A 27,215-nucleotide genomic window follows, 5' to 3' on the forward strand; every position below is an offset into this window, starting at 1 on the left:
TCTGATACACTTTTTAATGCAGGTTTAAGGCTTTGCCGCGGACGGCTGGCGCAGCGCTGATAAGACTGCTAGCGTTATCCGGTTCGACAGGCTTACCCGGCCACGCCGGTCTCCCACTTACCGCATCTCCGCCGGATCATCCTTCGCCACGCTGTGACGATGCCTGCTATGACAGGGCTGATAACGGACAATCGAAGATGTCACAAGCTATGGGGTGGACAGGCGGGCGGTACGCAGGACTGGGACCAATGAAAGGAGAATAAATAAGAAGTGAAGTTGTTACCTCGTATGACATTTTAAAGACAGAAAAACAATGTTTGTCAAAATTCAAGGCTGGCGGTTTTCTTCGTATGCATTAGACTCTGTTGGACTCTACATGTGATTATTAGGAGCTTAGATGGCAGTGTTGTAGTCGAGTCCATTTCGAGATCAAGTGTCGAGTCTGAGTCAAGGCCAACTCCAGATAAAGCTCTGGACTACACTGTCAGATGGCATTGGGCTAGAAGCAATGCGCAAAGTAACAGAGCTCCTGTGTCACCCTGAGAAAGCACAGAAAATCAGGCTATAAGGGTTTGTTTAAACTTTATACATTTTAATCGGACTACTATGCACATTTCAATTACAGTCTCGACGAAACAAAAATAAATCATATGCTATGTGCCATTTTAACAAAGTTGGGTTTGCGTATGGCAATGATGCCTGGCATTAACATTCTGCGACACTCGATATGGCTCGTAAACGCTAAAAACAACTAGCAACTGTGTTTGCATTGCAAGGCTAACATACTTCTATACGCTACGTGGCTCGATTTAGCAAGACTAAACAACTACTGTAGATAGGGCCTAAACAACAAGATCCATTAACAACAAGTGTTGGAGCACATACTTTGTTTCCGATAGCTTTTGATCAGTACATATTCATAAAGTGAACAAATGTAAATACACCCACTACAAGCACTGCCTTTTAAATGCATCTTTAATCTACTACAAGTACATAGCTCATCCATCAATAACTACAGTCATCTCTTTAAAGATCTTTCTCTGATGTTAAACACAGCATGTCTTGCTTGTGGTCTCACAAACCCTCCCCTTTCCACTGGCTACAAAAATAACTGCCCTCTGATTATGCCCAATTTCTGACTCGAAATGTCAGATTGAAGGCATGGCGACGTCTAGTGAACACAAAGCATCCATCAAACGGACAGCTCTGCCACACAAGCTATTATCATTCAATCAACAGGTCTGCGGCTAATGAAACATTCAAATAAATCAAATGAAATGTCACATATTTCGATTAGAAACTTCATACTATGCATAGCCACTGTAAAAAGACTAGTAATTTCAAAGAAAGGGGCATTAAAATTTCAGAAAAAGCCTGTCAGTCGAATAACAGTAAGTGAATTAGTAAACGGTGTATACAAATTATATCTCCCAATGGGTTTGTGCGCTTCACTTTGGACTCGACAGAGTCAAAGATGTTGAAGTTGAAGAAGTCTAAATTTGTCAAAATAAAGTACTGTGTAGATCTTAAAGGGATAGTTTACATAAAAAACGAAAATTTTGTCATTATTTTCTCACCCTCAGGTTCTTCACAACCTATTTGAGTTTCTTTATTCTGTTGAACACAAACAAAGATTTTTTGATAAATAGGGTTGTGCAGATAGACGATAGTATTGTGTATCGACGATCTTCAGACATATCGCCAATGGCAGGCTTTTATGGCGATAGTCATGATGATAGTTGGCGAATGGTTATTATCATCATAGTTTTACATTAACATCCACATTGCATGCAGGGTTTGTGGGCTTCACTTTACATGGAGAGCTTGAAAATAGAGAATTCCTTCTTGCACATACCTGCACTTGATGCGCGCGTCTTGGACCCCTTCTAGCACTAAATCCAGCGTGCATGAGCAGCTGCGCTTCTCTCTGTCTCACGTGCACGCGCTGTCGCGTCTGTCCGAAGTCTAAACATAAACTAAAGTAGTAATCCTTATGTATTTGTTCAGTTTGATGCGTTTCATGCGAGCTGAGGCAAACTTTCCTTTTTACTTTCCCGCCCCCCGATACTATCGTGTATCACCGATCTCACAGGCTGACGATAGGACGATCTCAAAATGGGGCATATCGCCCAACACTATTGATAAATGATGGTAAGCACCCAGTTGACAGTACTGTACCCATTGACTTGCATAGTAGGAAAAACAAATACTATCGAGTATACCATCAACTGTGTTCTTACCATCATTTTTAAAAGATCTTTGTTTGTGTTCAACAGAATAAAGAAACTCAAACAGGTTTAAAACGAATGATAGCAAAATTTTCATTTTTGGGTGAACTGTCCATTTAAGTTTCTTAATTCTGTATTATGTCACTGAAACTAAGCATGTCATTTGCCTTAAAAATGTTGTCTGTGCCTATGAGCGTTTTAAAACAAAAATGTTATGACATTTGGGGGGGGGGGGTTCTGAAGGTATTTCAAGCATTCTGACTTATTAACACTGTTTAAGATTTGGATTTCTCATGCTAAACAAAGCAGTTGGACGGATTATTTCTTTGCCAAATGCACCTCACCAGTGTTCGTACAAGTTTTTTTTTTTTTTTTTGAACATGAAATATTCATACGTAACAATCTTGCTTTATTTCTTTTATGGGCAATTTTAGTGCAGGAAGTACAATAGAAGTGCTTTAACAGGAATAGCACACACCAACTGGCACGAAATCAACGTCACTGAAGAAGTGTGTTGTGGTTTGTGAGGGAAATTTAAGCTCGTTCAGCTTTCAAAAGAACCCAGCATTATGGAAACAATAGATATAGCTTGTTTCTCCGGGGTAGCGGTGTAGCTGTGCATGTGTGTTTGTTTAAAGGCAAACACTACAGTTTTCAATATTTTACTATGTTCTTACCTCAACTTAGACAAATTAATACATACATTTCTTTTTTCAATGCGTGCATTTCATCTTTGTACAGCGCATCGTGAATGTGTTAGCATTTAGGCTAGCCCCATTCATTCCTAAGGATCCAAACAGGGACGAACCCAGAAGCCACCAAACACTTCCATGTTTTCCATATTTAAAGACTGTTACATGAGTAGTTACACGAGTAAGTATGGAGGAACAAAATAAAACATTGCAATTTTTTAAGCGAGAACTATATTGTATGGCAAAAGAGCACTTAGTTTGCAGGACTTCGACCTTGGCTTTTTTATCCGCTTAAAAAATTGCCACGTTTTGTTCTGTGCCACCACACTTACTGTACTCATGTAACTACTCAAATAACAGTCTTTAAATAGGGAAGTGTTTGGTGGCTTCTAAATTCATCCATGTTTGGATCCAAAGGAATGAATGGGGCTAGGCTAAATGCTAACACAACGCCCTTTACAAAGATTAACGGCACGCATTGAATAAATATAGGTATGTATTAATTCGTCTAAGTTGAGGTAAGAACATAGTAAAATATTGAAAAACTGTGGTGTTTTCCTTTAACGCTGGATTTTGTTGAAATGGGGACAGTTCCAACCGGCAGTTCCAGTTCCAACCAAATGACACAAACATGTAGTGAATCATAAGTTATCTAGAGATAATGGGATAATATTTTGTGTGTGCGAGTTTATTAAAAAAATAAAATGGTACAGCAGAGCTGTCTTTAATAAATCTGATAAAACTAAAGACTCTTTGGATACATGAAGGATGTAATATAGGTACTCAAGATTAACATGAGATAAGCAGAAACAGCGTGTGTCATTGGAGATTTCCAAACATTTACAGTTAACTATAAAATATCTCTGCAATGCCTCAATGGTGGGAGTATTTTAAGTTAAGTCTAAATAAACATATTTTACACCGTTCTCTATCCCTGTAGATAATTCATAAACATTTATGCTCTCTTTTACTATTTTCTCTCCTGTGAAAAAGGAAAAAATAGCAATGCACTTGTTATGAATGACTAGCAAATATCTTAAATCTTGAGGAAAATGTTCAAGGAAAATAGAATAAAACCATCGGGCACAGATCTGAAATCAGCAGAGACGGGAGTCTGCTAAATATTCATGCATCTATTTAGTTTATTTACCTTTTAAAGCCTAATTTTGGATGTTTGCGGGGCTGGGGCAGACAAAAGTCTCAATATTCAGAATGATTCTCCATAAACAATGCATATGCGATGGCTTTGGGCTTTATGTTGATATATCACAGTCATCTGCCGGCTGGAGCGAGTGTGCATGGCATGGAGAATCATTTTGGTAATGCTTCTCAGGCGCAATACAAATCATTTGACAAATCCAGTAGACTAGGCCTTAAACACAGCTCACTGTCTATTCGGATAGACACCGGGGTGACAGCTGAGCACATGCTACAGGCTCAAGAGCGTTTGAGCTTTTATGCCATCAATTGCACTTTACTCTTTCTGTTCACGGCAGATGTCACAGGAAAGTCTGCATGGAAAAATCTGTGATACAAGCGAAGTGCGTCACTTCCTCGGTAGAGCCTTAGTGGCACAATGGGAATAGCAAGGAAATTGTTCAGCGAGACAGCTAGTCCCACCGCAAACTCATGGGTGATACAGAATCCATACCTTCCTCCATTTCCTGCCCTCTCTCTGTGATCTCTTTCAGGAAAAGTGGCATAAAGGAAAAACAATAAACTACCTTCTAATGCACTAGAGACATCATCACCTGGAGATTAATTTGCACTGAGCCGTGTTGTACTTAGAATCTTAATATTGCTGAGTGTTGTCTCATTATGGAAATGCATACATACAGGCCTGCACCCTGCAACCCTTTCACCAATCTGCGAAATCGGTGCATCAGGATAACGGTCCATCACGATGGGATGAAGCGAAAAAGAAAGGAGCGAAATGAGGAAAAAGGGTAGTTTGAGAAAGGCAGAGCAGCATGACGCTATTTTCCTCTCTATGGATGAGTACATGTATGCATCATTATGTCTCTGAGCTTTTAGAATTAAACTGCCTTCATCAAACACTCAGCGGGGTGGCCCTCTTCGCACCGCTCACCCCAGCGTGAGGGAAGCTTCAAGACTTCAAACATTTCAGTTGTTTCAGAACATAAACCCGACTTGCTGTCTTTCAAGCCTCCCACCATAGTGACAGTCTGGGTTGTAATGAGTCGAGCTGTAGTTTAAGAGCACAAGCGGACCATGATTTGACCCCAGTGCCGGAGTCAGGATAGGACTATCCCAGCCCAGCCCCATGCCAGTGCAGCACCGCACTTAGTCAATATTACAGATGTCAAGGTTATATTTTCAAAAAAATGATCTATGTAGGATGATTTTATGTACAAAACAGTACATCACATAAATGACTTCAGCTGGGTTTTCACAGGCAGGGTCACATATTGGTCACATAAAGCAATAAGTATTTGGCACATCAGCATTTTATCAGTATTTCTAAGTGGGCTATTGACACAAAATGTCCACCAGATGAATTCATCAAGCCAAATATTGAATTCATACAAAGAAATCAGAACATTTAAGTATACAAGTTGAATCATAATAAATAAAGTGAAATGACACAGGGAATAAGTATTGAACACACTTTATTTAATTCTTTGTAGTTAAGCCTTTGTTGGTGATTACAGCTTCTAGATGCCTCTTGAATGGAGAGACCACTCGTCTGCATTGCTCAGGAGTGATTCTGGCCCATTCTTCCACACACAAGGTCTTTAAATCTTGAAGGTTCCTTTGGGCCTCTTTTATGAACTTTGATCTTCAGTTCTATCCATAGATTTTCTATGGGATTTAGGTCAGGTGATTGACTGGCCACTTCATTGTTTCCTTGGCCTTGTGTACCCCCAAACTTAACTGTTGGTATTGTGTTCTTGGGGTGGTGGGCAGTGCCATTTCTTCTCCAAACATGGTGTGTAGAATGACTCCCAAAAAGTTTTTGCTTTCATCTGACCATACTATAGTCTCCCAACAATCCATAGCATTCTCCAAATGCTCTTTCGCAAACTTTAACCGAGCCTTTACATGCTTTTTGTTCAGCAATGGAGTCTTGCTTGGTGAATATTCATGGAGGCCATGGCGGTTCAGTGCATTGCTTAGTTTTCTTTAAAACAACAGTACCTGCTGATGCAAGGTCTTCCTGAAGCTCTCCCTGAGTGGTTCTTGGCTCTCCTGATTATTCTTTGGACTTCTCGGACAGGGATCTTACGTGGAGCACCTGATCATGGCCGGTTTATGGTGAAGTGATGCTCTTTCCATTTCCGGATAATGGCCCCCACAGTGCTGACAGGAACATTCAGCCTTCTGGAAATGCACCTATAACCATTCCCATCAAAATGCTATTTAACGACAAGATTACGAAGATCTTCTTTGAGATCTTTGCTTTTACCCATCATGAAGTCTTCCCTGTGTGCCTACTGGGTAATGAGAAGCCTTTATAGGCCATCAATTAGGACTAAACCTGCTGATATCAATTAGTGCTGATAGGGGGCAGGGTTTCTCTCACAATACTGACAGATTTCAGGTGATCTCCTGGCTTTCTTTGCCATTTTGCACCTTGTTCTCTTCATGTGTTCAATACGTATTCCCTGTCATTTCACTTTATTTATTATGCCTCAACTTGTATACTTAAATGTTCTGATTTCTGTGTATGAATTTAATATTTGACTTGACGGCTACATCTGGTGGAAACTTTGTGTCAATAGCCAACTTAGAAATCCCCTTACTGATAAAAATGCTGATGTGTCAAATACTTATTTTCCCCACTGTATAGTCTTATTAGACGACCAATCTATATATTGTAAACCTCAAATACTGTTACAGACCATTGTTTGCAATTCTATTTAAAGGGGTAACACACATATACTCTCAGAAAAAAGGTATATGATGGTACAAAAAGATGTTACTATGGCAGTACCTTTTCAAAAAGTATACTTTTGCACCTAAAAGATACATATTGGTACCTTTAAGGTACACGCTGGTACCTCAAAGGTGCATATCTGTACCTAAATGGTACATATTATGACCTTTTTAAAAGGTATAACTTTTGTACCTTTTTTCTGAGAGTGTATAAAGTTTTTTTTTTTTTCAAAATACAAAATTGGTAAGTGAAATGCCTAACTCGGGGTGGGTTAAAACAATGACAATATATGTAGGTTTAAAAGACATGCATCAGATTAATTGAAACTCCTAAAGGGTTCAGGAAAGCTGCCTTGTTGTCACTGCAGTTGGAATGCAAATATGCAAATCCAATCCTAATGCCTTCTGACACTGTACACACAGCATGCCATCCAGATAAAAATAACTTGGACAAATAATCATTTGACTCATTCTTTGCTAGTGATTCATCATAGCCTACAGACTTTTGATTTAAGAGCATCTGCTAAAGCAAGCAATACCAAACAAGTGTTGGACAGTTATATTGAGGTTATATTGATTTTCGTATTTAATAAATAAATAAAACAGATTCTTTTTCAAAAAAGACAACTTCACAACACACTGAAAATGTAAATTCTTGACATTTTAAACGTCAGCATGATAAATGAATAAAAAAGACACAAGATTGCGTTAACTAATGGTCAGTTGATTTGAGTAATCAAGAGCAAATACTGAAATTAAGACAAATGAGGTGCAACAGTCGATAGAAAATTGGATATATACAATACTGTTTAAACCTTTAAATATACATACACCTCTTTATTTGTTTATTTTCATATTTTATAAGAGTTGTTGTAAACTCATATAAACTATGGAATAAAACAAATTTAACTATTGCAATTATGTTGCTACTGAAAAATTCAATCTAAATCAAAACTATCTTAAATTTGATCATGCTCTATTTATTATTTAGGCAGCCACTTATTGCTTTGGCACCAGCTTCTTGTTGTATCATTCTGGGATGCTTTTTAAAGGGGTTCCCATTCTGGGCTCTTATTGACTGTGTTTTCTTCATTATTTAGCCCAAGTCATCAGATTTAAAAACTTATACATATATAATTTATATATTGTAATAAAAGCAAGTAATATGATGGCATTATATTTTTCTCCACATATCAAATTTTGAACAATCAGACTTACAGAAGTGCCCAAATGTGATAAAAATAATGCAAAACAATTGGGAAAAATTCGCTTATTGTTGGTAAAAAAAAAAATCTGGATAAATTTGATAAGATCTGGTCTCCTCTTCTGAAATATCTTGACAAATGCAGGCTGAGCAACTATGCAGTGTTAATTTCACCATTAGTGTAACAAGATTTAAGTTCCTAGGTTAGGGAGGGATGTAAAGGGGTCAGGTCAAATCCAAATATCGGTCCATATATCGTCCACATAAATATATTGTTCTATTACTAATTAAAAGCAAATAATGCACAATTTCTCAGACTATTGTATTAAAACTGACTTAATTTAAACGTTTTCAAGATCATGAAAAACATTTCAGTCAAATTACCTTACTACATTTTTAATAATAGTGTATATGAAAACATTGCTTAACAGCTTTAAAACCTAAATTTTTGAAATGCTTTAAAACAAAGACAGCCAGACGGTAAACTAGTAAAAACCTTCAAACCCCATGAAGAAGCGTCAACCTTAGCCAACAACGAGAAACAAAGGCAAACAAAAACTCTGCAACTCCAGCAGGGCAAAACTGCTTACTCCATCTTTTTACACCTTTTCCCATTAGTCAAGCCAGGAAATGAGACACAAAATTTGGCTGTGATGATGAACGAGCATCTGGGAAAGAAAAAAAATGGTCCTCACCCCCTGCCCACTTTCCACTCTCCCTCCTGCGCTCACAGAGGGCAGAGCAAACCTTAACAGATATATTAAGGCTTAAAGACAGTAACTTAAAATACTGCCCGTCTCAGCACCCGCAGAGCATTGGGTCAGGAGGGAGAAAGAAGAAGGTGAAAAAGACTCAAGTAGAAGAGAAAATATGAGGAAATGAAGTTAAAAATGCAGGAGGGAGAAGGGGAAAATTGCTGCTTCACCATTTTGCCTGATTTGTGCTCAATATGATCATTTTCCTGCTTCTCTGCTGCAGGGAAGATGAAAGGTCAAATACACATCATATTTTCTCAGATGCTGAGCCGACAACAGAGAGAGAGAGATATATATGACATTCAAAACACTGCAATAAGAAGCACTAAACAATAGTTAAAAACAACAATGCATAATATGTGGCTAATTATGGTAAACAGATCTATCCTACTTTAATAAAACGTTTCAAATTGGGGCTCAATTTAACCTCGCCAAAGCACATTTGTTAAAAGATACGTGTGTATACTTTATAAAATTATTAGATTGTCTCTGCTACTTCCATAGGAGTTCGTTACAGACACAATTTGTGTTCAACAATTTTTACACAAGAATTAACTGTCATTTATACGGGCATGCGCGCAGCGTCACACGGGCACGCGCGCTCAGCAAGTGCGTCAACAAAAGAACGAACCCCCGCACGGATAAAACTAAACATGACACCTAATAAACACTGATGCAAATATATGTGTATTATATAAGTATTCTTTAGAAATCCGCCTTGAAACTGTCAAAACAATTCAACTGCGCCGCTTGGTAATAGGCTACAGATCCGGTTGGATACGAAACGGACTTTACCACAAATAAACACCGCAGTAAAGATAGTGTCATGAATGTATCAATACCTCCTTTTTCTTTTGACCTCCTCCTGACTGGAGACATAGCAGCAGAATTAACAGTATGGATGCAAACGACAGGTTGAATGGGAATCCCTGGAATACCACCGCCATGTTGGAAGATGCTCTTATCGCATCAGCTGCGCCTGCGGGATTTGATTGGCTACAATTCCCTCCAATCAGAATGCACACAATTGCCTTTTGGGGCTTGTAGTTTTTATTGTTTGGATTTAAAATGTTTGAAATAATGAGGAAATGCCATTTCACAATACTTAAAAATGCTTGAAGAATAACTTTAATAATAAATAATTGTAGACTTTTAAAGGTATATGTTGTAGATATACATTATTTTGTTACAGCATCAGAGAGCAGGATGCGTTTTTTTACATAGCCTGCTGTACCTCCAGTTCCTGCCAATGGGGGGCAAACCCGAAAAGTCTTAAAATAGTAACTGCTAAAATAGAGTTAGATTGGATATGGAGAAAGCATGACTTGGCAAAACGAAAATTATAACATTTGAAACAGTTATTTAATGTTTTTTTATGGTTATTTAAAATGCAATTTATAAAATTTGCAATAATAAAAATAATCATGCTATTATTATAATTTAAATTATTATCATTAAAATTATTATTATTTTAAAATTATTATTATTATTATTATTATTATTATTATTATTAATTGTCAAACATTTACACTCATACATTTAATAAAGCTTACAAATCTCTGCCCAAAACTTACAGTACCAATCTTTTGGTTTATTTTCATTCATGTCTCATAGTGTGAAACTAAATAAAGTCTCTCATAAAATCAGAGTGAATAACATGCAAGTACAGTGTAAACGATGCTGCAGTAAATGTCCTCAGTGTAGGCCTTTACATGTATTATCATACTGTATTGTTAGTTAGTAGGGTAGTAGAATGCATTGAAAATGGGTGCCAAGTTATTTAAAGGCCGACTTGCTTATGAAAATGTTTGAATGCAACCTTCCCAAAGGTTAAATGTTGTGATTCACAGTATAGTCACATGTTCTGAAAGAGGACTCTGAACAGATGATAAATAATACATTATAGGCCAAAGGTTGTAAAAACATACATGTTTCATGCGTATTGAAGATGAGATTTTTACATTAGTCTCTCATGCATTGTAAAAGATGTGAAAGAATAGGATATCATAAGAACAATGTCCTTATTGTTCCTATCAGTCGTGTTAAGTTATTCTTTTATCATTTTTTATTAGCTCACGTACAAGATAAGTATCTGCATCGCTGATTTCCCCTTTGATCTGATTTTCTCTTACCTCCATATTATGTCCTTCATTTGGCCAGCATACAGTACATCTCCTTGCAGAATGAATGTAAACTCAGACAGGGCTAAACACAGATGTTATTTACAACATAAACGCATGTGGCAAATATTAGACTTCATTGCCTGTTTTGCCTGTTTTATCAATGTAAATACATTCTGTAGAAATTACAGTATTAATGGTAGCTGTTTGCCAGTAACTTACTGTAGATTTAAATGTATGTTATGACAAGTGTTTTTATGAACATTAAACATTGACAAATCTGTATCTTTACAGAATAAAACTAAAAAGCCTCATACAAAAACCAAAATCTGAAGAAAAAACTTCTGGTTCCCAGAATGCTGTGCATGTTATTTTATAGTTTTATTCTGTAAAGACAAAGACTTGTTAATGTTTAATGTTTATTTAACTCTGAAAAAACTGTTGCCAGTAAATAACATAAATTTAAATCTACAGTGAGTTACTGGCAAACAGCTGCAAAACTACAACAATTTGTTTTTACAGTGGTGACTTGTTCTCTCTGTTTCTCAGACCAACATCCACTAGCAGCAATTTATGTGGTTTAGAGGGATAAAATGTATGAGTGGTAAAGTGCTATTGGCAATGTTCAGTAAATAGATTGATGTTTGTCCTATTTAGCATGCATATTTATCTCACACATGCACGTGGCCACAAGACAGCCAGTCAAGTGTTGACGAGAGCACAGCTGAAACTCATCCAGGAAAAACAGAGGAAAATTTGCAAGGCAGAGGATGATGTATGATTTCCATTTATCTAGGACACAATATTTAAACCTACACATTGTGTGTGCGCGCGTCTCCCACCCCAACTGTATGTAAATAGGTGTGTGCTCATCATCTGCGCTGGTTTCCTTTGCACAAAAGCACAAGCACGAATGCGCGCACACAAGATCTCTGCAGAGATGCTCCACTTGAAACCTGTCGCGCTGACGCTTCAGCTCATTGTACGGTGGGCTGTTAATTTTGGGTCCTGGACTGGGAGCTGACGTCACTGGCGTTGGAGCGCGCACAACATACCCAGCTGAGGTCAGGTGCGCGCTTAAAAGCCGTGCCAAGGAATGATTAATTGCGGAGTGGTATGAAAAAGATCCCAATGCATTCCCCGCATTTGAAAAAAAAAACGATTTCACTGCTGTGTAGGTTTGTTTAAAGTAGTGAAGGTGTTTCTGTACCTCAATTTGTAGAGCATTGTGTTAGCAGCGCAAATGTCATGGGTTTGATCCCCAGGGAACATGCACACTAAAATAGACTGTACATTGCAGCGCATTTTGTGAACTAGAGCGGCTTGAATGTGTTTGTTGTGCGTTGAAATATACTTTAGAAATTGTCTGACAGGACAAGCCAATAGAATGCACTTGAGATGCAACTCACACGCATGCGAATTAAAACTTAAATAGCATTGCGGATCGGCTCAGCACACAGACGAGCCTCACTCTCTAGATATATCTCTCCCCCTCGTGGCTAGGACCCGGGAGAATAACTAGATGGACAGTTTGTTTTGAGTGATTAAAAGAACTGACTGGTATCCTCAGGCTGGCGACTAAGGGGACCGTGCAGTCACCTGGCTGTAAAGAAAAAAACGCAACTGGATTGTTACCGCCAAAGAAAGAAAAAATCACCCCCACGCTTCACTCGAGGAAGATCCCCCTTCCTTCTGCACTCCATCCCTCCCTCCTCAGACTCCCTCTCCCAGACACAGAGACCGTATTCAGAGCACCGGTATTCGCCTGGAGACGCGCGTTTGGATACGGGGGCTTTGTGGAGATCACCAAGTAGGGCGAAGTGCGCTACGTCCCTGGCATCTCAATCAATCAATCCATCAACCGGATAACGGCATCGGCCCGATAGCCTCCTTCTCATCTGCCTGCGAACAGAATTGCTTCAAAATTGCCGCAAAAAGGTTTGTTTTTAAGGAACTGATCCACCAGCGTTGCTGCAAATGTGTCAGTGGCGCGCTCATCAACGCTTTCGATGACAACATGGTCTCTTACTGATGGAAACACTTTTTAATTTGGAGAAGAAAACGGACAGCGACTAGCAAGTCTGTTTATCTCGTGTTGCTGCTGTTGGGACACTCTAAGTGAATAGTTGCAGACATATATGCTATAACAGTTGAGATTGTCGCTGTGTGTTATACCGGGAGTCGTGATCAGCGGGCATGAGACTGAGGAAATCCGCCGCGGTTCGGAGAACTGGGCTAGCTCGCGCTCGGGAACTACACGGTTAGACATTCAACTTTTGTTTCAGACTTTATCTTTCCATATGGACCGATCGGCATCGCTGGACATTGAGGCGCTGAAGGTGAGTTGCGTGCTTTTTTTGGACACCGATTTGCAGCTTGTCCGTACTGTGCGTGTGTGTGTTCGGGGCTCGATGCTTGTTATACAGTGCGGTGAAGGGGTGCTGGGTTTTGTGCGTGGGGTGCATTTCAATAACCCGCGTTCAAGTAGCGGCCATTAAAGGCATACCTGCGGATGTTTGTGGATTTTACGCGAACGGAATCGTCATCTAATGTCACTTCACAAATAGGGCGAATCGCCACTATACAGTGTAAATTCCTGCAAAAATTATTATTTCCCTGTTTAAACCCTCCCTCTATCGCATTTCTACTCAAAACGTTTCCCTTGCACTCCAAAAATAAAGGTTCCTAAAAGGGTAGCCTATTTGTCCATAAAGAACATTTAACATCCAAAGAATCTTTTAGTTTAAAACATTTTCTTTAGATTAGGAAAATGTAAGAAAGAAATTATTATTTCAAGAACCTTTGACTGCAAGGTTCTTTGTGGAACCAAATATGGTTCTTCAATTGCATCACTGCAACCTAGAACCTTTATTTTTAAGAGTGTACGTGCAGTTTTATGCTGGTGGTTTCATTTTTCAGTTCGTTGAAATGTACATGCACAACTTTTAGAACTCATGAGCACTTATCGATCAATGTTTATGTGCATGTGATGAGAAGATGAGAAGTTCCCAAGCGACGGGTTCTGTGTTTCAGCACCTCTGGCTGTGGACAGCTCCAGCATTCAGAGTGCACGCGAACAGTTGTATGGGAGATTTGAATAGCCGGGTTTGACGTCATGTGCATGATGGTGGGGTGCTGTCCCCCTTTTCTTTCTTTGTGGTTTCTTTGTAAAGAAAATAAATACGAATCTCGACAAGCATAATGAATAACGTGCGCAAGCATGTTTCCATTGGATTGATATTAGTTATCAATAGGACAGCTTGTCTCGCGATACCTTGCTTGATTCTGATACTGTACTTGTTTTTTTTATGTCGTTTAAGGGTTGTGTTTAAGATGTATTTATTAAATTAATAATTCTCAAAAGCAACATAACAAGTGCGTTCACATACTGTTTGCTTGTCATTCATTTAGGCTACCTGTGCAAGGAAACCATGAACATGCAATATAATAATGTTGCATATACCAATAGGCTATAATTCAATACAAAGCTGCATTATAACTATACTATATAATAAAATGCATGTAACTACTGTAATACATCTTTTAGAGCCTTACAAGAAAATAAGCACACTTTCTGGTTTCTCTCTGAACTGAATTTTAGCAAAATAGCTATGAATTCAACAAAGTGGTTGAAAAAAGATTTATCCCCAAGCATTTTCACCATTTTAAGAGGCAGAACCACGTCTGATTTGGTTGTTTTTCCACTCGAGAATATATTCACATTTATTAACAGCCCTTTTGTACTTGCAACACAGGAGGGAGTACCAAACCCTACTTTTCTAAATAATATGGACATGATACTGGGGTGACATGTCAGGGTTCAACATTGAATCATATTTGCAATGAATCCATCAAGAGCTTGTTAAAACAACCATACTTTTGTAGTGCGACACGGTCACACTTAGGTTAGTGTTCATGTTGCTGTGTAATTAAATAAGTAAGTAGGTACTTCTAATGAACAACATGTACTTAATATGGAAATTCCTTGCGGGGTTGTTTGTCAGTTCCATTTGTTCTTTCTTATTACTATTTTAATGAATCATGATAACATTGAATATATGTAACATGAACACTGTAAGCAGTGTGTAACAAGTGACACTTTTCATTAAACAGGGCAGGAATAGATAGAGATAGAGGAGTCATTAAAACAGTAGTGATGAAGCAAACAGTTCTTTGCCCTTAACAATGCGTGTTCAGTGGCGGTTTAATTAAACTGGCATCCCTGGTTTGCCTCTTATCTGGAGGCGTGTATGTCCTAACAATTCCGAAGCTGATGAAATGCCTTTCTTAATCTCTCGGGGTGTCATTTCAATTTACTGCCAATCCTTTACCACCCCTGTTGAGTTTCCTTTAAAGGGACTGAAGAATGCTTTGGTCGAACCGCAAACTGCGATGTGAGATTTTAAGCACAAGAAGGAAATTAACACATTAATGACACCTCTTACATTGTGTGAACCATAGCTTTGAATAGAAAATGTTTCATATTTTTCTTAAACTTTAATTAATCTTTAAATGTCTAAGCCCAAGGAAACTTTTTAGAAATTTCCTTCTGGGATTCAATATTTATTATTCTATTCTTGGCTTGTCTAATTCTTTTGTAGCCTCTATATGCAACCCAGTATCACGAAATTACGTAGTCACTTTGTGAGTCTTTTCCGTGTCACTGACACGTTTTTCCACCTTTTTGCGTGAACATGTCACGCATTTCTGTTTACGTGTCACTGTCACGTATTTGTTACTCAACTGTTTTGTCCTATTTTCTTACCATTGTCGCTTCGGTTTAGGGTTAGATTTACATAAAATGACATCTTTACCCAAACCCAACCCTAACCCTAATGCCAGGCAAAAAATGTTTTAAAAATCATAATATAAAAAATAAATAATGAAAAAGGTTTAAAGTGACTTCCTAACACAAACACTAAACCGAAGCATCAATGGTTTGAAAATAGGACAAAACTGTTAATAACAAATACGTGACAGTGACACGTAAACAAAAATGCGGTACCCAGTCTCACAAGGTTTTGTGATATAGTCACGTAAATTTTTTATTCTTTTTTCATGATATTATCACGAATTTGCAAGTTTTTTGTGATCGTATAACGAATTCCTGTTTTCGTGTGATTATCACGTATTGGTTACTCAACTGATTTTTCCTATTTTCACACCATTGTCGCTTCGGTTTAGGGTTAGATTTGATGTTTGCATTAGAATGTCACTTTATGTATTGGTTTATACTATTTTTTTCTGATTTATTTTTTATATGTCGCCTGGCGTTAGGGTTAGAGTTGGGCTTGGGAAGGGATGTCATTTTATATAAATCTATCCCTATACCGAAGCGACAATAGTAAGAAAATAGGACAAGCAGTTGAGTAACCAATACTTGATAATCACACGAAAACAGGAATTCGCTATACGATCACGAAAAACGTGGAAATTCATGATAATATCACGAAAAAAGAATAAAAAATTTACGTGACTATATAATGAAATTTCGTGAGACTGGGCTGAAATGCAAGACATGTTCACGCAAAAAGGCGGAAAAACGTTTCAGTGTCATGGACAAGACTCACAAATTTACCTGACTATAGGTACATAAATTGTGATACAGGGTTGCAATATGCTGGCAGTATCTGCCAGATATCTGTAATCACTGTTATTAAAAGCATATTCATTGTTTAATGATTTTTACCTTGAAGCACTCAAATTGAAGAAAAGCTTTACATTTCATCGCCACATACATTTTCTGAGAATCAAACAAGTGACCTTAGCATCGTCAGCTTCATGTGTACCACTTGAACTATAGGAAACTGAATCAATTGAAGTATTTACCATGAATGGGCATGCTATGTTTTTTTCATATAAAAATATGTGCCCTCATAAAAGAGCAAATATGGATTTCTGACATGGCTTTCCAGATTTTTCGTTTTATATGGAATGAATGCACTCTTCGTTTTTTTTTTTTATGCTATAGATCACATAAGAAAAAGTCTTAGAAAATGGGCTTTGGTATTTCCAATGTCATGGGTTGAATACTTCAGGTATATGTATCTTGAATGTGCTATACGTGTCCACCAAAGACATTCTTATTTGAAAACTAACAACACAAACAGTTTACTTGGGTCTTCAGTGTCAGCACTCAGGCCACGCTCTGATCCTGGACCAGCCAGTAAAAGCTGCAGCCACTCAATAGCACTAATAGCATCACAAATGGCCGTAATCCATCTTCTCTTAGGTTTGCTGCGCTGGTCCGAGTTTGACTGGCAGATGAAGGCCCCATCGGTGTCCCGGTCCCCTCGCTATCGGGGTCTTTGCCAAGCCTTCCTTTTTCATCACCCCCCCGTCCCACTTCCCTCCCACCTCTGTCCATTTTACACTTAATTAACTCCGTCAGTGGGAAAGGGCAGTCCGATTACAGCACAACTCTCAGCAACAGCAGTATCAAATGATTAATATATATTATAGTTGAAGGAGGACAGGAATAAAACGGTTGTGTTGAACATTTTTCCAGATAGCCTTCAGCATGTAACAGGAAAGAATGGAGGCACTTCAGTGGATTTTATGGAGTACTGCCAAACAGGTGGGGTTAAGAAAAGGTTAACGTGACTAAGGAAGTGAACGTAGTGCCGATGAAACTGATTGACTGACTCATAAATGCCTGGCGATGGGAGCACCCAGCGGGGCATGGTTTGGACATTACAGTGGTTCAAATCTATTGTTTCGATGTAATTTCGATTTAACACACTTCCTCTCGTATTACAAAGAAGAAAATGAACTCTGCTTTAATTACGGTTTAATTCGCGCTATAAATCACTGGCTTTAATCTATTACAGCACACGTTATAATTACAATTGAGATCTACCAGAAAAGCTCAGTTAATTGCGAGCATTGTTTCACCACTGGGTGGCCATGGTAACCAAACCGCTTTTGTTTGGCGTAGCAGACTGCTTGTTTCGAGAAAACCGTCTTTGCATGGACACAATGTATCATTTTAAACTACCTAGAAATGAATTTCTTTGCAGAGATGCGCAGATAAACATTGTCATCTTCCATAAACAATATGTTTAAATTACCTGAGGAGGACAGTGATCAACCACTACGCTGGTTGGCAAGGCTTTGTCATCAGGGTCAAGTCCACCCAGCCCATTTCACTTCTGAGAAGAAGACAGGGGAGAAGATGAGGGGAGGGGAGCAGAGATGATGAGAGATGAGGGGAGAGAAGAGGGACAGCTTTGTTGCAATGATCTCCCACTGTTAGCTACAGCTGGGCAGTGATGAGATAATAGCAGCTTCGAATGGACACGAAACGAGCTGGGAAAGGAGAAATACCAAGAGAGAGAGAGAAAGTGAGACATGTCCACTCGAGGATCTAGTCTGATGGGCCACATCATGAGCCAAATGAAGCGAGTGGCATGGTGAGATGGGCCGTACGCCTACCGTAAAGCCAGCAGCATTGCAGAGCATGAATGACAGAAAACTCCAGAGGCCAAATGACTTCCTTCTGTCCATCGTTTGTCATCTAAAATTTAAATTCAATTTTTTTTTTCAATGTTAACTCTTTTTCAGTCACTGTCTCTAAACCTCTCTCTTGTTCGCTTTTATTCCTTGTCACCTCTGTTTTCTTGACTCAACATCTGCCTTGACCCATTTAGAGAGCATAAACCATTTGTTCTATTATTTGGTCATTCACAATAAAGATTAATATCAAAATGCACGCTGCCAATGCAATTAACTTTCGTATTCAGACATCAAATTAGCTTACGCCTACCTCCAATGTCGTTTACATAAGTTTGAATAGACCTGTCATACTGTACATACCTGGGCATTTTCATTCATTTGAAAGATCGTAGCAGGTCCAAGAATATTTCCTACAGAACAAAATGCTTCCGGCAATGGAAAGACAATAGGATTGGCCAATACATTTAGGTGCTTATTAAGAGCTGAAAACGGTTTGCTAGATCTGTACCTGATTAGTGGGCACGGAAGACTGTGAATGCGAGACCGAGGGTGTTAACAACAAGATCTTGTAGATCTTTATTGTCAAGGGGAGAGAGGGGAATTGAGCGAAAACCTGAGATTTAGCTCTACAGACGTACAAGAGGAGTTAATGCGCCGATGCAATTATCTCATCGAGGCCACTAGCATGCTGAGCGTGCCAAATTCACTCACAATTACACACAGTCATTACATACTGACTGTTGCCACTTTCATCTGCTGTAAATTCACATATGGTTCCTTAGAGAGCTATGAGGTGTTTACATTACCTTAACTACCATGACTCTTCATTATCCTAACTGTTTCATTTACTTGTTGAAAACTGTAATGCTATGACGACAGAGTGGGATGAAAATTTTGTTTTACAAAGGTTTTGCAAAGTTGTAAGTGTTGGAACTTTCGTCAATTTTGACAATATTTAAATTAAAGGAAGCACTTTCGTCTTGTTAGTGATGGAAGTACCCTTATTTCAACCCAGTATCACGAAATTAAGTCAATTTATAGTAAATTAAATATAGTAAATATTTCTGTTTTTCCGTGACACTGACATGTTTTTCCGCCTTTTTTCGTGATCGTATCACGCATTTCTGTTTACGTGTCAATTCCACGTATTTATTACTCAACTGTTTTGTCCTATTTTCTTACCATTGTCGCTTTGTTTAGGGTTAGGTTTACATAAAATGACATCCTTACCCAAACCCAACTCTAACCCTAATGCCAGGCGACAATGGTTTAAAAATCATAAAATATTAAAAAATAAATCATGAAAAAAGGTATAAACCAATACTTAAAGTGACTTCCTAACGCAAACACCAAATCTTACCCTAAACCGAAACGACAATGGTTTGAAAATAGGACAAAACAGTTGACAGTGACACGTAAACAGAAATGCGTGACATGTTCACGCAAAAAAGCGGAAAAACGTGTCAGTGTCATGGAAAAGACTCACAAATTTACGTGACTATAGGTACATCATTTCGTGATACAGGGTTGCTTATTTGGTGATTAGAACATACTGGAAAAGTCCTCCATTTGTGCAAGCAGCTTATTAGGACTTATAGTTACGTTTTTAAAAGGGACATTTCACAAGACTTTTTTAAGATGTCAAATAAATCTTTTGTGTCCCCAGAGTGCGTATGTGAAGTTTTAGCTCAAAATCCCATATAGATAATTTATTATAGCTTGCTAAAATTGCCACTTTCTTTCCACTGATCTTTGCACTAAATGGCAGTGCTGTGGTTGGATAGTGCAGATTAAGGGGCGGTATTATTCCATTCTGACATCACAAGGGGAGCCAAATTTCAATTACCTAATTTTTCACATGCTTGCAGAAAATGGTTTACCAAAACTAATTTACTGGGTTGTTCTTTATCACATTTTCTAGGTTGATACAAGCACTGAGGACCCAATTATAACACTTAAACATGGAAAAAGTCTCTTTTTCCATGATATGTCCTCTTTAAAGTTGAGAAACAGCAGTGTCGTATGTGTTGTCATGAGAGGACTTTGGCTGCGTCCAAAATGGCGCACTTCATGTCTATTGTACTTATAATGGCTGCATATGTCTGTTAAGTCCATAAGACCGTATGGTGTCCCATTTGTCATTTTAGCTTTGAAAAGGGTGCTCATGAAAGGGTGGCCTTTTCGTGAGCCCACACTTGTGAAAGCTTTGTAGCAAACTTTTTCCTAACACAGTTGTGGCCAGTAAAATAGTAGACTGGCTGTGATAATGATTAAATGTCCATGCTACCAACAGACCTACCAATATTGTGTTTAGACCCATCCCTGTAAAAAAATAACTGCTCACTACTGCTTTTTACAGTTACTCATCATTGTTCCATTATCACACTGAAAACTATCTTTACAATGCTATTGTGGTGTGCATAAATGATTTGATCACCAAAATGAAGGGACCAATCTTGTCTCATATTGATTTGACAGGGAACACTTTATTGCATTCTTTAATACACGACAGAATTACAATACTTATGTGCACTGCATGGACGTGAATGTTTCGTACATACTAATATCCGGCTGCAGATATGGGTGCTAATTACGGAAACGTTCCCATGTATTTTGAGGAAAGTGACAAGCGACTATGTGATAGCATGGGTTGGAGGATGTACTTATTTCAGTTGGGTACCAAATATATCAATGACTCTAATGAAGTCAGTTTACTCTGGAATTAACAGTAAACATGCTGAAAGTATTTTAGTAATTTATTTAGCATATCTCCCAGGTGCATTTTTTTCTATCCGACTAGTTTTGCCTGACAGTAACCATGGCGATAGCAAAGAGAGCAAGACATGATTAAAGAGATAGTTCACCCAAACATTTTAATTCTGACATCATTTACTCACTCTTATGTTTTTCCAAACCTGCATAAATTTTTTTTTGTTCTGATGAACACGAAGGAAGATATTTTGAGGAATGTTTGTAGCCAAATCGATCATGCCCCATTCACTTCCATAGTAGGATAAAATAATACTTTGGACGTGAATGGGGCTCATGAATGGTTTGTTTACAAACATTTCTCAAAATATCTTTTCTTGTGTTCATCAAAACACAGAAATCTATACAGGTTTGTAACAACATGAGGGTAAATGATATGAGAAATTTAATTTTTGGGTGTATTATCCCTTTAAAGGACAAGTTCGGTATTTTACACTTAAAGCCCTGTTTTCAGATTGTTTATGCATTTTAGGAAGGATTGTTCCAGTGCACCATTAAACCCATTGTAAAGGTGGGAGGTGAAACACAAACACCCGAAAATTCTCGGGGCAGCCGCATGTGTCGAAATTTCAGTTAAAACCGTTTTATTTAATCATAAACTATCTGAAAACAGGGCTTTAAGTGTAAAATACGCAACTTGTCCTTTAAGCTAAAGTTTCTAAAGGAAAAGGTAATTAATTTGTTTTGCCACAAAATGCACACAAGTAATGTTTTAAGTAAGGCATGTTTGTTAAAACTAGTTATATTTCCTAATTAAATTAAGGTCTAGTCCTGGTTTAAGATAATCCCCGTCCAGGAAACCACCCCTATGTGAAATCTGCTTTGGTTTTACTTTTCTGTTAGGTTGACTTTAGCTTTAAAAGCTTGCCTTGTCCTTTGGTGGTTATCAAGCAACTATTTTTCTTTGTGCTGTTTTTCTATCTCAAGCCTCAAAAGCTCCTTTGTTATTGTTGCCCACCTTGCCGTCCCAGGTACGTCTGGGATGCAGCGTTGTTTTGTGTTATGTCTCTATCAGATATTTGGGGGCCTTAGATGTTCTGCTTTTTGGATGTGTTTTTCTTGGGCCCTTTGATGTATCTTTTTGATCTCTGGTGAGGCAGCCCGCCTCGGCTTTTCTTCCACGACTAATGTCCGGCTTAAGATTATTTTATTCACGTTGAAAAGCCTCCATTTGATGTTCAAAATTTCTATTATGTGTTTGAAAAATCAAAAATCAAAACGAAAACCAAAACAAACAAACACGTGTGCAAACAGCCAAGCAACAATAGTAACAACAAAGAAATATAGCGCATCTCCAGCAGAGAAGAGTGCGGGGACAACGAAAGTGCCATTTTCAAAATAAAAAGCTGAAAATGCAAAGACTTTGCGAAAGTGTAAAATTACTTTTATGACTTGTTCTCTGTTCAGTTCTGTAAGACGAATGAAGGACAAAAACACAAACTACTTCTGACAGCTCACTTGTTCAGTGGTATTGCTTTATGTCCTTTTTTACCTTAAGCAGGTTTTGATGTAATATTTTTTGTTCTTGTTTGACATCAAAACTTTTTGGTGCAAAATCCCAGCAGGTATTTAAAGAATGTAAGCTTAGCTGTAATTGAAGTGGCATGTGAAGATCTATTCACGCATGCTTGAATTTGAAATATAGAAAATCGTTGTCTTTTGAAATCAGACAAAGATGTCATTCGAAGTCATGTTCTTTGATGCGTAATAGATTTTCGACAGGTTTCTCTGATTGGCCTTCCAAATAATACATTTTCCCTTCATCTGCCTTGTCATTGATTTCTCTGGTACATGAAAGGTTCCTCTAACAAAGCCTGGTGTTTGAGACTTTTGTCATAAAGTCAAGGCACAGAAGAACAGCTAAGATCACGTCAAGAAACAAAAAACAATGAATCATAACACAACACCAGAAAACACAAATTAAGGTCCACCAGCAGTCTGGTAACCTTCTCTGTATTTCTACCATCGGCGGCTCGTGACTGCTCATCCAAGGGGCGCTAATTCAAAATATGTGTTCGGAGTGTCATGTGTGTTGCTTGCGTGTTTAAAATATGTGTTTGTTGTGTCATGTTAACCATGTGCAAGTTGTTTTGTCAAAATAAGTGCCTGCTACACACGCGTCAAAACTGTTTATGATAAAAGAGACGCTCACGTTCAGAAAATACACGCAAGACACTCCCTTAACAGTAAACTCTGATTACGCATGAGATTATGAGAGTATCTGGCAAGCACGAGCGTCACTTTTATCATAAACCCTTTAGACACATCTGCAGCAGGCACTTATTTTGACAAGACATGTGATAAATCTCTCGACCTGCAAAACACATATTTTGAAAAAAGGAACCACACACATGACGGGCTACATACACGTTCTGACGAACTTCGCATCGAGCGCCCTCGAAAAAAGAAGTCACTGGCTGCCACTGTTCTCTACTGTATATTATCTAAATCAGTATGATACCTGCATCCCAATTTCATTAATATGCTGCTATCAAGATGTGTGTAAATCTGGTTTATTGGCATGACAAGACCTTTGTATTTCTAATGCAGGTATACAACACCATCCATGTCTGTCACTTAATCTGGTTGTGAGTACACATTGCTCTTCCATCCTGCTGTGCAACTGAGCATAGATATTATTGAGTACTGGACCGAGCAATAGTTATTTTGCACAACAGGTTGTCACCAGATGTCTGGTGTGTATAAGCCGATTGCAGTTTTGTGGTTACTCATGCTTTAAAGAATAGTGGATGTTACGGAGATGGCACTTTCTTGTTTCGTAACACCTTTTACGTGGGTTTATTAACAACTACAGTACATTTACATTGTTTGCTTTTAACTGAATCCAAAGCGAATCCATACAGTGCATTTAAGGTCCTACACTGTCAAAAAAGGTCAAAATATGCACCCCAGCTTTCACTGGGGCGGTACCCTTTCAAAAAGTACAACTGTGCACCCTAAACAGTTAATATTGGTACCTCAGAAGTACATACTGTAATGGTACCAAGGAGAGCTTATAAGTACTTACATAGTATCTCAAAGGTACATAATTGTACCAAATGAGTACATACACAAAAAATAGTGCTTAAAGGGACACTCATTTTTTTTGAAAATAGGCTCATTTTCCAGCTTCCCTAGAGTTAAACAATTGAGTTTTACCGTTTTGAAATCCATTCAGCCGATCTCCGGGTCTGGCAGTATCACTTTTAGCATAGCTTAGCATAATTCATTGAATCTGATTAGACCATTAGCATCGCGCTTAAAAATAATCACAGAGGTTTGATATTTTTCCCATTTAAAACTGGACTCTTTGGTAGTTACATCGTGTACTGAGAACGATGTAAAATTAAGTTGTGATAAATTAGTTGTGATTTTTTAGACTGTTATGGCTAGGACTATACTCAAATTCCAGCGTAATAATCAAGGACTTTGCTGCTGTACCATGTGCGGAGCAGGCGCAATGATATTACGCACTGCCCTAAAATAGTCCCCTTCTATTGAAAGTTACCAAGGACTCATGTTGAACCTGTGTAGCACCTGTGTAGAACCATATTGTGCTATGTAGAACCAAACAGAGATGCTATATAGGTGCTCTATAGCGCTAAAATGGTTCCCCTATGATAACCAGCTTTTAGTGCTATTTAGCACCATTTATAGAATGTATCTGTACCCAATGGTACATATTTTTACCTTTTTAAAGCACCAGCTAAACCAGCACCAAACCAGCATTAGAACCAGCATCCCATGCTGGTCATACCAGCAAGACCAGTATATGTTGTGTTTTGGTGCTGGTATGCTGGTGACCACCAGCTAAACCACCATAGACCAGCATAATTCCCATGCTGGTTCAGGCTGGTTTGATGCTGTTTTTTTCAGCAGGGAACAGATGAATCACAAATAATCACATACAAAATGCAAGTTTGTGTTTGCATAATATATTTGTGTGTGTATTGTGTGTAATTATTATGGATATATAAATATATTCATAAAAGTATTCACACTTTTAATAGAACCCACAGCTTGAAAATATCAAAGTTCAAATTCATGGCTTTGTGCCTGCCTTGTGATTCCCAAAACCACTTGAAGCTGTTTAACAGGTGATAAAAATTCAGACCTCAATGGTTTTTCCTCAAGGGAAAAGGGATTTACCCTACTGACCACTGACATCTGGTAGCTCCGCAGATTGGTGGGCAGGAGTCTTCGCTCAACTGTGTGTGTGTGTCTGTGTGTGTGTTGGTGTATGAGTGCCGAATAGCATTTGGAAACGGTGTTCCTCTAGGGGCACAGCATTGAGACCCATTGGATCAGGGTCATGTTGACTGTGAGGTTCCCGATGGAGTTTCCCAGAGTCCCAGCTGTGCCATAAAAGCCACTATTAACATTGACCATCAAAAAAACTTGCAGCTACTGAGCAGTCTATATGAGGGTCATTTCAGAGCTCATATGATATAGTGGCAGGCAATTCAGTACAGCAATTTTATTCCAGTTTCAACTTGTTTGGCTCTGCTCTATTCCCCACATTCCCTGTTTCTTCACTTTCTCTCAGTTCAAGTATGACAGTTCAAGTAGATATAATCCATTGAGGCTGTAGTGGACAGTTGAGAGCTTGCCAATGTCAGTCACAAGGTAGGATCAGCGCCTGTGTAAACTTACAATTTCATATAGCTTTATTAAAAAGAGACAGGTGATCGATGTTAGCCATAGGCAAATGTGTCATGTGTTCCACTTTGATCATTGTCTCTGAGGTTTTACCTCGACCTGAGAGTGACATAGTAATTTTTAGGCACAGCACAGACATGCACAATCAAAGGAAAGCTCATAAACCGCCGGTCGTCTTTGTCAAAGGTTTGTATCCCTTATGAATTTTCCAGACTGTGGATCAATGATCAGACTACGAACTCAACACCTTGTGCTTCTGAAGAGCATCAGTACACATAATATTGTGTGCATTTAGTGTTTCTGTAGCTCAATTGGTTAAGCGGCACAAAATGTCATGTGTCAAATCCCAGGAAATACACATACAAAAGAAAATGTATACCTTATAGTAAGTAGCTTTGGCTACAAACACAAGACTTGGACCACAATAAAGAAGAAAACGCAACTGGCCTATACTGTATTTCTGTTTTTTATTCTGAAGTCCACTGTTTCATAACCACTGACCATTCTCCTGTCATCTCTTTTAGAGAGAAGTTTAATGGCCCATCATTCCTTTGATCAAACACTCCACCATCATCAAACCCATATCGGAGAGCAGCATTCTCAACCCTGTAGAGCGGACTCCAGTGGAGATCCATGCCCATCGAATGACTTTGCTCCAGCTCTCATTGGTGCATGACCAACTTCACTCTGTATGTGCGTTTATGTGAACATAGCAAGTATGAATTAGTGTGCTCTTTGGTACCATTCCCCCTGTGATCCGCCTGCATTCTAATTACCATTCCGGTCTGGCAGTGAAAAGCACTGACCTCAACTTAAGCAGCAACTCGAAATAGCACTCGCAAGGCACTGTTCAATGGCAGCTTGGCGCTGTAGCCCACTTCTCTTTTTTTCCGCTTCCTCCACTCTCACATTCCCTCCAACACTTAGGTTGTTTCTCTCCCTGTACACCCCACTATGTCTTTCAACTCATGTTTTTTTCTTTTTTTGTTCTCCCCCCACACTTCCCCAAGTCTTCCAATTTCCTCCTACAGAAGAACGATGTTGTGCACTCCATGTATTAAAATAGGGAAAGTGAACGGGATTGAGAGAGAAAAATTAAAAGCATACTTCCCCATTCACCTTTTAGGAAGGGACAGAAAGAAGACAACTTTGTTGAGTAAATAATGATGGATAAGAAGGGCTGTGATCACTCTCGTTTCCGCCCTCCCGGTGTTCGTCATGACCCAGACTCTGTGAGCTATCACGGTCTCAACCTTTGCCTGCTGAGGCAGTCCAATGCTAAGAAACAGAGTTGACTACAGGTGGATCAAAAAGTCTGTTATCACAGCCAAACATTTGAAAAACCTCAGCAGAATTGTGAAGGGCAAGCATGTTTTACAAATTTCTTTCGGGATTTATTTTTTCGTTAGTTTCTGAAGGGGGTCACACACCGGACG

At 38.6% G+C, this 27,215-nt stretch overlaps 2 protein-coding genes and 1 long non-coding RNA gene across 4 annotated transcripts in view; 2 read left to right on the forward strand and 1 right to left on the reverse strand.

Annotated features, from left to right (window-relative positions):
* The window catches only part of tusc3 (tumor suppressor candidate 3), a 112,764-nt gene extending 102,987 nt beyond the window's left edge, over window positions 1–9,777 (reverse strand). For both annotated transcript variants that reach the window (XM_073865784.1, XM_073865790.1), the window contains exon 1: window positions 9,619–9,777. In XM_073865784.1, the coding sequence (XP_073721885.1) occupies window positions 9,619–9,723 (105 nt within the window). In that variant the 5' untranslated portion in view covers window positions 9,724–9,777. The remainder of the gene's footprint in view (window positions 1–9,618) is intronic.
* LOC141363191 (uncharacterized) overlaps window positions 1–27,215 on the forward strand; it is a 479,244-nt gene that overhangs the window by 18,903 nt on the left and 433,126 nt on the right. The gene's annotated exons all lie outside the window — the stretch shown is intronic.
* The window catches only part of LOC129444805 (zeta-sarcoglycan), a 399,770-nt gene continuing 384,919 nt past the window's right edge, over window positions 12,365–27,215 (forward strand). Inside the window, exon 1 of the mRNA XM_055205725.2 lies at window positions 12,365–13,235. Coding sequence (XP_055061700.2) covers window positions 13,197–13,235 — 39 coding nt within the window. The 5' untranslated portion in view covers window positions 12,365–13,196. The remainder of the gene's footprint in view (window positions 13,236–27,215) is intronic.

The sequence above is a fragment of the Misgurnus anguillicaudatus genome, chromosome 3, assembly GCF_027580225.2.
Source record: "Misgurnus anguillicaudatus chromosome 3, ASM2758022v2, whole genome shotgun sequence".
Classification (NCBI taxonomy): domain Eukaryota; kingdom Metazoa; phylum Chordata; class Actinopteri; order Cypriniformes; family Cobitidae; genus Misgurnus; species Misgurnus anguillicaudatus.